The 14,269-nt window shown below is 47.8% G+C and overlaps 1 protein-coding gene across 1 annotated transcript in view; it reads left to right on the plus strand.

Annotated features, from left to right (window-relative positions):
- LOC311125798 (pleckstrin homology domain-containing family H member 3-like) overlaps nucleotides 1–14,035 on the plus strand; it is a 30,939-nt gene extending 16,904 nt beyond the window's left edge. The window contains exons 3-5 of the mRNA XM_084199832.1: nucleotides 7,036–7,130; nucleotides 11,575–11,757; nucleotides 13,240–14,035. Coding sequence (XP_084055958.1) covers nucleotides 7,036–7,130; nucleotides 11,575–11,757; nucleotides 13,240–13,634 — 673 coding nt within the window. The 3' untranslated portion in view covers nucleotides 13,635–14,035. The remainder of the gene's footprint in view (nucleotides 1–7,035; nucleotides 7,131–11,574; nucleotides 11,758–13,239) is intronic.
- The last annotated feature ends 234 nt before the right edge of the window (nucleotides 14,036–14,269 follow it).

Here is a 14,269-nt window from a genome sequence, read left to right on the forward strand (position 1 = left end):
TAGCATGATGCAAACCCTAGTTCTACTATCTTTCTGTTGTCTACACCCTTTTTCTCCCCAATTGCGATCCAATCTTGTCTCATCGCTGCAACTCCCCAACGGGCTCAGGAGAGGCGAAGGTCGAGTCATGCGTCCTCCGAAACATGACCCGCCAAACCGTGCTGCTTCTTAACACCCGCTCGCTTAACCCGGAAGCCAGCCACACCAATGTGTCAGAGGAAACACTGTTCAACTGACGTCAGCTTGCAGGCACACGGCCCGCCACAAGGAGTCGCTAGAGCGCGATGAGCCAAAGAAAGCCCCCCAGCCAAACCCTCCCCTAACCCGGACGACAATGGGCCAATTATGCGCCGCCCTATGGGACTCCCGGTCGCGGCCGGCTGTGACAAAGCCTGGGATCGAACCCCAGACTGTAGTGACGCCTCAACACTGCGATGCAATGCCTTAGACCGCTGCGCCACTCGGGAGGCCCATGTTTGAACTTCTAACAGAAATGTGTTGGATAGCCCCCTCTGGATCAGCTTACCAAAATGTCATAGACTCACACCCACCCACCCAACTTATTTTCCTCAACACAAAGTAGCCTACCTCCCAAACCTATAGCATATGGGCTTCAAAGTTATAACAAGCCCCTGTGTCTTCACGTATGGTTTTGTCTTTGACATGACTTTGATGTGGCGATGCCTGTGTCTACAGTAAGTCACAAAGACAGATTGTGTGTTAGACGTTAGCTGAAGGCCTGGGTACCCAGATTGAAGCTGAAGGTCAGGCTTGTTTGGACAGAGACAGAGTAAAAGGTCAACTGGAGGGTTTGAGCCCGCCCCTGCCTCTCCTTTCTTTCTCCCATTTCCCTCCACTTTTCCCTCGTTTCCCTCAACTTTCAAATGATCTCTCTTGAATCCTGCCTCGTGCTAGTTTTGAAATGTGTAATTTTCCATATCTGGTTAGTGGTTAGGGTTATCTTCCCACACAGTATTGTTCCTCAGGGTTGTTATGTAATACATTTTAAAAAGCCGATAAATAAAATTGTTGCTGGCCAAATTGACCGGGAGAAAAAACAACGGTAGGAAGGCTATCAGCGCGTCACCCACCACTTGACAATGTGAGCTGGAGGCAGTATGCATTTTGAAAACATACTTCATTGTTTGAAACCTGAATGTTTTACTTCATATTATGAGGCATGTCTTACCTTGCTTGAAAATCCGACCATAGAAAGGTGGAGGCATTTATTTGATAAAGACTTTATAGGCAGTGCGTGAGTTTGAAGTTTGGGGAAGCATAGGCCTACAATATATCCTACCATTTATACCAATCTGTGGGTCAGTTATGATTTTCAGTTTCATTTCAATAATAATGTTTTCGGTTCTCAAAATCATTGTCACGTGGATAATCATTAAAATATTAATTAAAATATAAAAAATATAAAAATGTAAATTCAACTAATGCGAGAGGACCTGCTTCTGCCATATGACACATTGATACACCGTGATCATTGGTGGCTAAATAGCCTAAATGAGTGCATGGAACTCAGAGATGGCCAATGCAGCCGTTGGCCTATAACTTCCATTGTCAACAATGTAAAAATACATTAAAAACTGTAGAAAATATCATGATGAAAATTCTGGTAATTTCAATAACATGAATCTCTCTACTCAGCCTGTCTGCCTTCCTTTCTTTATGTCTTCACTTGAGCTATCGCTTGTGAAGTGCAACATTGTATCAAATCAATCAACTGGATCCGGCCCGAACTTGCAACATTGTATCAACTAGCCTATTCCGGGTTCTCAGAGTTTAGGCACCAGTGAGCTCAGGACAGACAACTGTTTTTGTGCAAGGGAAAGGAAAGGTATTTTATGACTTTCCACTGGATATATGGGATCATCAGATTATTATATTTTGCTCTTTCACACGAGGTTTGGTGATTATCTAGGGGGAGATTTTTGGAAAGATTGTTCAAATAGGCCTACTGTGGGGAACTATTAGGCTGTCTTTCACAATGGATGTTAAAACAACAGACAGTTGACTTACTGTGTGAGGTGAAGAAAAAATGACTGAGAAGCTGAGCTTATTAGTGGTGGACATGATGACTGAGACAATCAGAAATCATACATCCCCAAATGGGCACTTTCGCGCAGCAGGCCAGGTAGGTGTCACGCCCTGACATTGAGATCTCTAGTTGGGTTGGTCAGGGTGTGAAATCTAGTTTATATATTTCTGTGTTGGCCGGGTGTGGTTCCCAATCAGAGGCAGCTGTCGGTCGTTGTCTCTGATTGGGGATCATACTTAGGCAGCCATGTTGCCTACCTTAGTTGTGCGATCTTGTTTCTGTTTGGCTTGTTTGATGTTTAGCCTCTTGAACTTCACGTTCTGTTGGATTTTGTTATTTTGTCGGTGTTTATTAAAATAAACGACTATGTACGCATACCACGCTGCACCTTGGTCCGATCCTTTACACAACGAACGTGACAGAAGATCCCACCACCAACGGACCAAGCAGCGTGAACAGGAGGAGCAGACATCATGGACATGGGAGGAGATATTAGACGGAAAAGGATCATGGTCGTGGGAGGAGATCCAGGCAGGTATGGATCGCCTTCCTTGGGAGCAGACGGAGGCAGCGAGGGAGAAAAAACGGCGACTCAAAAGGTCCTGATCACGAAGGAAGCCCGAGAGGCAGCCCCAAGAACATTTTGGTTGGCGACGCAGCAGGAGGCCCTGAAAGGGCTGACTGTGAAGGAGGAGAGAGCTATAGAGGAGGCCACTCTGAAGATGTAGGCCCTCCAAGCAGCTAAAGACCTGCAGCTCAGCACTCTGAGGAGAGGAGGCCACCACCTTACAGGAGCTGTTAGTTAAGAGGGAGCAGGAGCTCTCCCTTCAGAAGGAGGCGCTGCAGGAGGCCCACAGGGAGAAGGAGTCAGTGGAACAGTCCGCTCCACCGGTGCCTAGTCCAGCTCCGGTCAGCTGCTTCACTCCAGTGCCAGAGCAGACCGCTCCACCGGTGCCTAGTCCAGCTCCGGTTATCTGCTCCCTACCAGAGCCGGGGCAGTCCGCTTCACCGGTGCCCTGTCCGGGTCCGGTCGTCTACTCTTCCCCCATGCCGGAGCCATCCGCTTCACCGGGGTCCGAGCCAGACGTCAACCCCTCTCCAGGGTCGAGGGCTCCCACACCAGGGTCCAGACAGGGCTTGGTGCATTGTGGGAGGACTGAGAGGGGGAGCATCGCGCCGGGCTCCAGACCAGACCGGGCTTGCAAAGGGGAGGCAGGATGGGAGAAGAGTTTACTGCCTACGTCACGTCCGAAGCCGGAGCCGGAGCCGCCACCGAGGCTAGATGCCCACCCTCCCCCTCCCCTAATGAGTCAGGTTTTTGCGGCCGGAGTCCGCACCTTTGGGGGGGGTACTGTCACGCCCTAAGGTAATAATAACCATGTTGCCTACCTTAGTTGTGGGATCTTGTTTCTGTTTGGCTTGTTTGATGTTTAGCCTCTTGAACTTCACGTTTGGTTGGATTTTGTTATTTTGTTGGTGTTTATTAAAATAAACGACTATGTACGCATACCACGCTGCACCTTGGTCCGATCCTTTACACAACAAACTTGACAGTAGGCTAATTCAATGCGTGCTCAGGCATGCGAGCTCCCTCAACATTAACAAAACCAAAAAAACAGACCCATGCTCATTGCTCACATGGATCACTCCAAACAAAAGACAATGAAAAAAGGGACAACTCGTAAATGATGGATGTGAAATAAACCTAAACTTGTTTCTCACAAGTGTAGCAGGTTGCGAAACAACGTTTCCACTCCGAGAATGAGAACAGTAAATGACTGTAGGCCTAATTAGTAATACAATGCATTAACATAAATTAATGTAACCAAATGACGGGGATTAACGGTACATTTACTATTGGTGACATATGTAATGGGAATTGATCAAAATAAACAACCATAGGGCAAACAATTCACATGAAACAATGAATGCGCAAGAATTGTTGGGAGACAGCTGAGTGGATTCTGTAGAGCTGAGAGCATGCATTTTGGAGAGAGACGGCCTATAGGTTACTTTCGCCACACACCCCTCCCCTTCTTCGTGTCTCAACATTTTAAATTATACACAAGACACATTATCGTCACACATATTTTAGATGCTTTTCACTGACAGACGCAACTCAATAATAAGCTAGGCCTTTTTCCACGCACGCTGCCCATGAAAGACTTCCTCATATGCCATTTCTCACCTGTTCTATTGGTTTTCTTTCGTTGTCCAAAAGTAAAATGCACAGTCCTAGTCATATTAGCAACCCATCCTAGTTGTTGCATCTTTAGATTCACACTCTTTCTAAGTTTCTAACTGAGATTTTCATCTCTGTCATATACCGCTTGCATCAGGTGCACTGTTTAGAATGGTGTTTTCCCTTTTTCCCACAAATTGCATTTTGGCGAATGTTTGAAAATGACGTTTTATTGGCTGCTTCATTACAGGAGTTGCATGTTTTGTTAAGATGAATTACCATAATCTAAATATGATTTCTGTCATTCTGAGCATGTGGGTAGATGCCCTAATGGGTTACACACCCAATGCATATGTGTCCATTACATTTCTCAAGTGGCCGGTAAAAAATCTTCCCAGTCACGTTGTCCGGCGCCACAATTTCCTAACGGAAACCCTGGTGCATACATACAGTAGCCTATAGCTTTAGGTAGGAAATTGACCCATTTCACGGCTAGAAGATTGCTGGTTTAAGTTTTGGGAGGAACATAGCTAACATATTGCTTTTGTACCCTTGAACAAGGCCCAAACTATAGAGGTACTAATCGACAACACGTCCTCTGTAGCTCAATTGGTAGAGCATGGCGCTTGTAACGCCAGGGTAGTGAGTTCGATCCCCGGGACCACCCATACGTAAAAATGTATGCACACATGACTGTAAGTCGCTTTGGATAAAAGCGTCTGCTAAATGGCATATTATATTATAATCCAGGGCTTGTTTGTACCGGTGCTTTCCAGAGTTTGTACGTGTGCCCCCATGCAGACAATAGCACAAAATGATCCTAGGCTTTGATATCAAGTCCTCCAAATACCAACACGCTATCCCCTAGCTGGCTGTGTTGGCGTTTTCTATAGATCCAAATCAGTGCATTAAGTTCTCCATTTAAATGACTGTATATAGGTCTGTCTGCATCTGTTTCTGCAGCAAGGATTATTCGTGGACTCAAAAAGAGCCGTCCTCAGATTTCTGGATGTATTTTTATGTATTTAAGAGAAGAGGGATATGCTCCGATACATGGGACTGGTCCCGGGTGGCGTTACTGTTTGAATGCTGCAGTCGCTCTTGGGCTTAGCTGCAGAGGTAGACTGGGTGTAGTATGACAAGGCTCTGACCCTCTGATGTCTCTGATGTTTCCCCTGCTGAATCAGTCACACACTGTCAGGGCCAGTGTGGTATAGTGTTTCCCTGTGTGTCTGAGCATCAGACTAAATTAGAGACTGATATATACACACATTTTCCAACTACTGTACAGTCTGAAACAGGCAAATGTATTGACTCAAGGGTCAACTAGTGGATAGTGGGAAAGTGAGATACTTTGAGCAGGTGTCATGTATTCTAGATGAACAGTCAGCACAGTCCTGTAAGCTGAGTTGAGCAGGATAGGATATATTAAGACTCATTGATTAGGTCTGCCTTCCATAAGGAATAACCTTCCACAATCATCTGATCAATAATCACAGCCCAGAGAAACGCTATCTAAGACGGTACGGGATGGAGGGATGGAGGGATGAAGGGATGGAGGGATGAAGGGATGGAGGGATGGAGGGATGAAGGGATGGAGGGATGAAGGGATGGAGGGATGAAGGGATGGAGGGATGGAGGGATGAAGGGATGGAGGGTTGGAGGGATGGAGGGTTGGAGGGATGAAGGGATGGAGGGTTGGAGGGATGGAGGGATAAAGGGATGGAGGGATGAAGGGTTGGAGGGATGGAGGGATGAAGGGTTGGAGGGATGGAGGGATGGAGGGTTGGAGGGATGGAGGGATGGAGGGATGGAGGGTTGGAGGGATGAAGGGATGGAGGGTTGGAGGGATGGAGGGATGGAGGGTTGGAGGGATGAAGGGATGGAGGGTTGGAGGGATGAAGGGATGGAGGGATGGAGGGATGGAGGGCCGCCTGCTAGAACTAATTTCCTGCCTGGTGTTTTCAGAGGAAGGAAGGCGGGTTTGTCCCTTCATACCTCACACGCTAGTTTGACGCAGGAAATAGAGAAAAGAAACTAGTAATTAGATAAATAAATGAGCATAGATAAACCTTATAAACAATTTAATGGGCTGGAAATGGGCCTTGGCCAGCGATTACAAGCTGAGCTCTCAGTCGTCCAAAACATTGCCTGCCTGGCCAGATGTCTGAAACGAATGTCACTTTACAGTCCAAAGTCCTCGCCACCACCATGACTGCATGTGGTGGCTTTTCTTTTTACGATGCTTCTTCGACAGTGGCCCTTGAGAAAGAGAGAGAGGAGAGAGAGCATTTCACAACAGTTTCCCATAATTCCCAGATGTTTTTGATGTTCGTTATGGGTTTGATTAGCTGAATAGCTGACAACAGTGTGAACTTTTGAACTCTCTCTCTCTCTCTGGCCTGGGACTGCCTGGCTGGCTGGCTTTGAGTCAGTCCGGCGTCGCTCTGTCACGTTTATTTTCAGTCCTCCGCTTCTTTCCACTCCACTGTGCCCGCCAGCCCAACCAATAAAAAAGAGACAAGCTGTCCACAGTGGCGTGGTATGCATGCAGCTGGGGAGGGGGGGGAGGAAGGAGGGAACACGGAGAAGGAGGGAGAGATATTCACAGCACTTCAACTTGTCCCCCTCTCCTCTCTCACGTAGGGTGTCAGAGAGGCTTAGGGTTGGCAGAGAGTCATTTTGGGGTTAGGTGTGTGTGGTTACCCTCCTCCCCTCGACTCAGAGCCAATAGGGTATGGGGGGGGGTGCCTTGACTGTGGGGTGTACGATGCAGTTATTTACCACCTCTGTCTGTCTCACACAGACACAGTCTGTCAGAGGTTCCTGATGAGATGAAGAGTCTGATCATAGAGAAGAGCAAGATGGGCCTGGAGGAAGACCCTGAGCTGCTGGTCAAAGGTGAGCCTGCCTGCCTGCCTGACACACTTCTACACCATCCCTCTATTCTCTCTCTCTTTTCTCTTTGTGTAGCTGTCGTGTTCCAGTTCTAGTGATTTGCATGTACAGTAATAACAGTTGTGTTTGTGTGATGATAACGTTCACTCATCCAAGAGCATTAGCCAAGCTTTAGCTCAGTGCATGTTTGAGGTGTTATCGCTGAATAAGTAGACCATACTGTACTACTGTACTGTACACTTCACGGTCCACAGCTGAGCCCTCACACGCACACACACAACACTCTGCCCCCAGTAATCATGTAATGATGACCATCAGCAGCATTAAGAGCCTTGCGTGCCTGACGCTTTTCAAGGAGTGATCTCACAGGCTATTCATGTGTGCTTTTCCTGCTACCGAAACGGTTGCAGTAAAATGCCAGCGCTTGGATAAGTTTCGTCCTCTTTGGGATGGCGTCAGCCTGATCGGCTAATTCTGACAGCAGTTACCATGCAGCACCCCTGGCTGGCTGGCTGGCTGGCTGGCTGCACCCCTCCTCCCTCTGTTCCGATGTCTGAGACCGGGGGGTGCATTCCTTCCCAATCGGAGGACGGATACTTCCCCTGGGCCCCTGGGGTGGCTATGTGCCTTGGCATTTCTTCTCACCAACCCCCGCCATCTCCACCACCACTGTGTAGAGTGTAGATGCTCCAGGACATGTGAAGGCCTTGTTCTGTTCTCTTTCCCCGTGCCCTTGTTGTGTGCAGGGATACATTTTCAAATGCTCCCTCCATTAAGGGTGTATCTGGCTGTTTGGTGTGGTTTTCAATGGGACATCCTCAGGCAACTGGGGCCAAGTGTCGCCTCGCTGTCTAAAATAGGCCACCAACCGTGCAGAGACGGAGAGAGAGAGACAGAGAGGGAAGGATATAGAGAGAGAGATTGATGGAGCGAGGGAGCGAGAAACTCCTAGACAGAATGCAGTAATGAGCATTAATTACATTCCCCTGTTTTTTTAATGCACAGTAAAACTGAACAAGTTTAGCTACATATGACTTAGAGTGGCCAGTACTCCAGTAATTTGGAAAGTGATTCAGTCTACTCCATTGGAATCGTTTCCTTTTCTGTTTGGATCTCTGTCTAATTCTGTTCAGCCCATAATCCTAGTGTTGAAGCTCATTAAAGCTCTGTGCCCTTATGGATGACTGTTTGTTATCAGATACTTTTTAATCTCCCCCAAATCTCCAAAACAAACAGAAAGCACACACAGAGATAGAAGGACAGAACACAACCAGAGAGAGACAGACTCCAGTGTTTGCTCAGTCTGTGTTTAAGGGGGCAGGGCCAGTGTTAGGGGTCTGGGGTCACAAATGAAACAAATTAAGGGCGAGCCGTGACCCCCATGGGACACATTAGCAGGCCAGAGAGATGGGATCCAGATGGAGGACCGTGGGGGGGAGGGGAAGGTAGAGGGTCCTGACCGGGACTCTTCTTTCACCCATTTTACATTTACATTTTACATTTTAGTCATTTAGCAGACGCTCTTATCCAGAGCGACTTACAGTTAGTGAATACATTTTTTTTTTTTTTTTTAAATGTTTTATACTGGCCCCCCGTGGGAATCGAACCCACAACCCTGGCATTGCAAACGCCATGCTCTATCAACTGAGCTACATCCCTGCCGGCCATTCCCTCCCCTACCCTGGACGACGCTGGGCCAATTGTGCGCCGCCCATGAGTCTCCCGGTCGCGGCCGGCTGCGACAGAGCCTGGATTCGAACCAGGATCTCTAGTGGCACAGTTAGCACTGCGATGCAGTGCCTTAGACCACTGCGCCACTCAGGAGTTTCTCCCTTTCTCACCCTTTCTCTCTCTCTCTCTTGCGATGTCTTTCTCTCTCTCCTCCTCACTGCCTTTCCTTCTCTTTCTCTACTTTTCTCACTCCCTCTGTCCCTCTTCCTCTCTCTCACTGTCTCAAAAAGAGCAGCTGCAGGACATCCTGTGTGACTGACAAAGGAGTCGGGCGCACATGCCTACCCGCTCTCCGCTAACCAGTCCACCCAAACCCCTCCAACCCCCTACCCAATCCGTCATCATCCCCACCCAATCCCGTCCTGTCTTACCTCATAGTTTTTATTTATCCATTTCATGTTGGTTTTTATGCTCCTGTTGATGTGGTGTTAGTTACCTCAGAGTCCTGCGCTCAGGACTATATTGGGTGGGTTTATAGTGTGTTCCAGGCTGCCACTAAGATCATATTGAGCCTCTCTGAAAGGGGAAACAGAATGAGACGTGTGTAGACTCCCACTCTGACTGGCCCCCTCCAGGTCTATGGGTTGTAACATGGGGGATGGTAGCAATGGGGGCTCTGCATGTAGGGAAAACCACTTTAAGGCAGGAAGAAAGGGAGCAGAGAGAAGAGAAAGAAAAAGGGGAGTTGGGGCGGGGAGAGATGAAAGAGGGAGAGGCTGAGCGGAAAGAAAAGAGCTGTAGGGAAAGCGAGGGAGATCTGACAGGTGGCATGCAGCTTGCTAACCACAGAGGAAGCTGTGACGCTGGCTCAGCGTCAGAGCTGATCTAAGAAGTTAGCCCAATGAACATGGCACTGCTGTACCCATGAACACACACACACATGCACACACACACACATTCAACGGATGGCACAGCCACATAACCCTGCCCCCGCCCTCACCATAGCTCCCTGCTCCAGCTTTGGGCCAGGTGACCAGCCAGGGCCCTCTGCCAGCCTATCCATCAGCCCTCACTGTGAACTCTGACCTCTGACCATGACTGCTCTCTCTCATTTTACCCCTCCCTCTCACCGCCACCTCTCTCTCCATCCCTCTCTCTCTCTTCCCCGCTCGCTCTCTGTCCCTCTCCCTCTCTCTCTTTGGGCAGCCCCTAGCTGGAGCTTGGCCAAACCGGTTTATTTACCCTCAGCTCTGTGAGATTAAATATTTAGAGGGAACAATTTGTACACATAGGCCGCGTCCCAAATGTCACACTATTCTCTATATATTGCACTACTTTTGACCGGAGCCCTGTGGTCCCTGGTCAAAAGTAGTGTACTACATAGGGAATAGTGTGACATTTGGGACACAATCAGTGTGGTGCTGCATGCCTGGTGTTTGGTAACACTACAGCTGCTTTCCCTTCTGGACACGGGTAGTACACTATATATACAAAAGTATGTGGACACCCCTTCAAATGAGTGGATTCAGCTACTTAAGCCACACCCGTTGCTGACAGGTTTATAAAATCGAGCACACAGCCAAGCAATCTCCATAGACAAACATTGGCAGTAGAATGGCCTTACTGAAGAGCTCAGTGACTTTCAACGTGGCACCGTCATAGGATGCCACCTTTCCAACAAGTCAGTTCATCAAATTTCTGTCATGCTAGAGCTGCCCCGGTCAAATGTAAGTGCTGTTATTGTGAAGTGGAAATGTCTAGGAGCAACAACGGCCCAGCCGCGAAGTGGTACAGAGCCCTGACCTCAATCCCATCGAACACCTTTGGGATGAATTGGAACGCTGACTGTGAGCCAGGCCTAATTGCACAACATCCGTGCCTGACCTCACTAATGCTCTTGTGGCTGAATGGAAGCAAGTCCCCGCAGCAATGTTCCAACATCTAGTGGAAAGCCTTCCCAGAAGAATGGAGGCTGCTATAGCAGCAAAGGGGGGACCAACTCCATATTAATGCCCATGATTTTGGAATGAGATGTTCAACGAGCCATGTAGTGTACATCCCCTTCATGTAAAGCTGGACACTGCAGACCAGGGTCCTGTTCAGTAGTGACCAAACACAAACAGTTACGAAATGGAAAATGACCATTCTTATTTGAAAAATTCTGGTCAGTTTCAAACCGTTTTGTCTCATTCTGTGCCTACTGAACACCACCCAGTTCTGAGGGCGATGTTTATGTGATAGGGGTGGAATGGAGGTGAAGGGAGCCAGGAGAATGTATCAGCCTCTCTTTCTCTCTCTCCCTCCCTCCCTCCCTCCTTCTCTGGGCGTTAATGTAAGATCTCTTCCTGCTACTCCACCACCAGCGACTGTTCTCTAACCTCCCGGCTTTCTTCCTTCAGTCTTTCCTACAGCTGTAATTATCCTGGTGGCAGGCACACAGGCCTTAATGTCTGACTATACCATTAGCTGCCGTTATTTTTAACCTGTTCTGCATGTTATAGACATATTTGATGTCAGATGGGTTCAACCTCTTAGTGATTATTTTCAGCCCAGCCTAATTAACCCTTAAATTCAACCCAATAAGACACACACACACATACACACACTCTCTCTCTATCGTTTGCAGATCTTTTTTTATTATTCGGCTACCTTTTTGATAACATCTTTCTTTCTCACACACGTTCACACATTGAAATAATCATGTTCTGGTGTCAACTGTGTGGGAACCTAGTCATGTAATATCCAAGAAATGTCCCCTTTCTTTGTGTGTGTGTAGGCTGGCTGTTCCGGGAGGTGCGTGGAAGCTGGATCAAGCAGCGCTGCTACTGGTTTGTACTGAGCCAGGACTCCTTAGACTACTACAGCAGCTCAGAGAGAGGAGCCCGCAGACTGGGAACACTGGTACTCACCAACCTCTGCTCTGTCATCTGGCCAGACAAACAGACCTTCAAGGAGACGGGTGAGTGCCACACACACACGCACACACTGACACATGAGCATGAACACACATACACACAGACAGACACATGCATGCGCTCTCTCTCTCTCTATCTCTCTCTCTCTCTCTCTCTCTCTCTCTCTCTCTCTCTCTCTCTCTCTCTCTCTCTCTCTCTCTCTCTCTCTCTCTCTCTCTGATTCATACACACCAACTCCATGCCATCCCAAATTCCCTGTTTGGATAACTAAGCCCCACATAATGAGTCCCATATTGGTCCCCTATCCTTATGCGGTTCAATTATCAAATATTGGTAAAGATCTCAAAGCGGTCGTAATGTGAGGATTTACGGTCTCCTCTCAGTTCCTGTGAGCCCAGTACACCGAGAGGAAGTCTGGAAATCCCAGTCCACTTTTCTCTCCACAACTTGGGTTTGTCTGGAACCCTCTGCTTTGAGTCATAAGCACCAGAATGGGCCTTTACCATGTAACACCCTGAATGACAGGAATCGGAGAGGAAATACAGGTGAAAGGCTATTGTTGTGTGAAGAGAGAGAGAGGGGGGGGATGACTCGGACTAGGAGTTTTTCTGTTAATCACCCACGATATACGCGCGGACACACAGGGCCCTCTGTGTCTGTATGGAGGGGATTGTACCTTCGCCTGCTAACTTTAGACAACCACTTAAAACATCCAGGAGAAAAAATACCTAACCCAAACATTCCCCTAAATCTGCTATGGGACTTTCCTGCAGAGAAGTGTGTACTGTTTTGCTGAGTAAATCTGTCCCAGCAGAGTGGTATGGACCTAACGGCTTCCACCTTGTCTCCTTACCATACAATACTAGTTTCCCTTTTAGACCCAATATCTCCTTCCATCTCTCTATCTGTCATATGTTCACTTGTGAAATAGCAGTGAATGGGGTCAAACACACACAAACACACACACTTTAGCCTCACTTGGCTAAACAAAAGCAAATCAGTATGCCAAGTCACGTAGCTAGCAGCAGATCACATGGTAACAAACTCAGGGTATGATTGGCCTGGGGGTCCACACTGTCTATAGCATGTCTAGTACAGTTAGAGAGAGGGCTTTCTCTGTTCTTACAGGAGGCCAGGTTGTTGTGCCAGGAGAGGACACACACACCGAAGCCTTAGCACTTCCCTTCTGTCCTGACTTGGTTGTAGTCATTGTGTTTTGGTTGGGCTTAGTGGCTAATAAAGTTGGGAGCCCCTCTCGGGATGACCGCTGACCTCAGTAAAACCCAGAGAAGAAGTGAGTGAGCAGGATATGTGGAGTGTCCCATGTCCAGACCACATGAGAGAGAGAGTGGAGCAGGCTTCCTTATTTTCGGAAACCACATTTATTACATAAGTATAGGCCTTGGATTCTGCTCTCTATAGCTATATTGTTCTTTGAAAGTTCAGTTTCAGTTTTTTCATGTTTACTCATGCTTTCATTGCACGATACACTGATGACTGACTTCCCTGTGCCTGTGTGTGTTCAGGCTACTGGAGCATCACAGTGTATGGGCGTAAACACTGCTACAGGTTGTACACCAAGCACTTCAACGAGGCTGTGCACTGGGCCTGCGCTGTCCAGAAGGTCATCGACACCAAAGCCCCCGTGGAGACGCCCACTCAGCTCCTGATCCGAGACATCGAGGTGAGACACACACACACACTGCTTCACGCCATCTCGCTGCCCGCCCCAGACCAGACCACTGCCAAACTGCCGATGACAAGGGTCACCAAACACAGACAGCAGCGACACAACGGACAATATACCTCCGCTCTGTCACCACGGCAACCGCGCGACCACACTGGGCCGCGAGTCCAAAGTGTCCTCCAATTGTTGTTGCTGCTGCCTCCAGGGAATTACCTTATTCCACCAAGCTGTTAGGGGAGAGGAGGCACCCCATAAAAGTTCCACTGGAAGACTTGTTCTGCCCTATTTTAAGGAACGTGTCATTTTTAGAGGTAAAAGGGTGGAAGAAGAGGTTGTGCAAGGCAAAGCGTCATATTTGGACCTGGTCCAGGGGTGTGTACGTGTGTGCCCACAGAAACATGCCTTACTTAACAGTTGAATGAGACACAGCAAGTTCTTCTATTTTTAAAGTATGATTGCATTCAACACTAAGACAAAGTCTAAGAGAAAAATCCAGACCACGCTCTGCCATCACTTTGGAATTCACCAAGTCGTGTTAAGTCTATGCTTGTTTGCTATTCTGAGTTTGTGTGTTGTTGTGTTTGTGTTTTGTACCCAGTGTGTGTATTCTTGTAAATGTACCCTTCGACCACTTGACTTCAGTCTGGCCTCTTATTTACATTTACATAGCAGACGCTCTTATCCAGAGCGACTTACAAATTGGTGCATTCAACTTATGATAGCCAGTGGGACAACCACTTTTTTTTCTTTTTTTTATGGGCGGGTGGGGGAGTAGAAGGATTACTTTATACTATTCTTATCACGTGAGAAGGTGTTTAAAGTAGCCCATTGTGTGTGTGTGTGTGTGTGCATGTGAATGCATGCATGTG

This window comes from Coregonus lavaretus (genome assembly GCF_964263955.1).
Source record: "Coregonus lavaretus genome assembly, contig: HAP1_SCAFFOLD_2093, whole genome shotgun sequence".
NCBI classification, from domain to species: Eukaryota; Metazoa; Chordata; class Actinopteri; order Salmoniformes; family Salmonidae; genus Coregonus; species Coregonus lavaretus.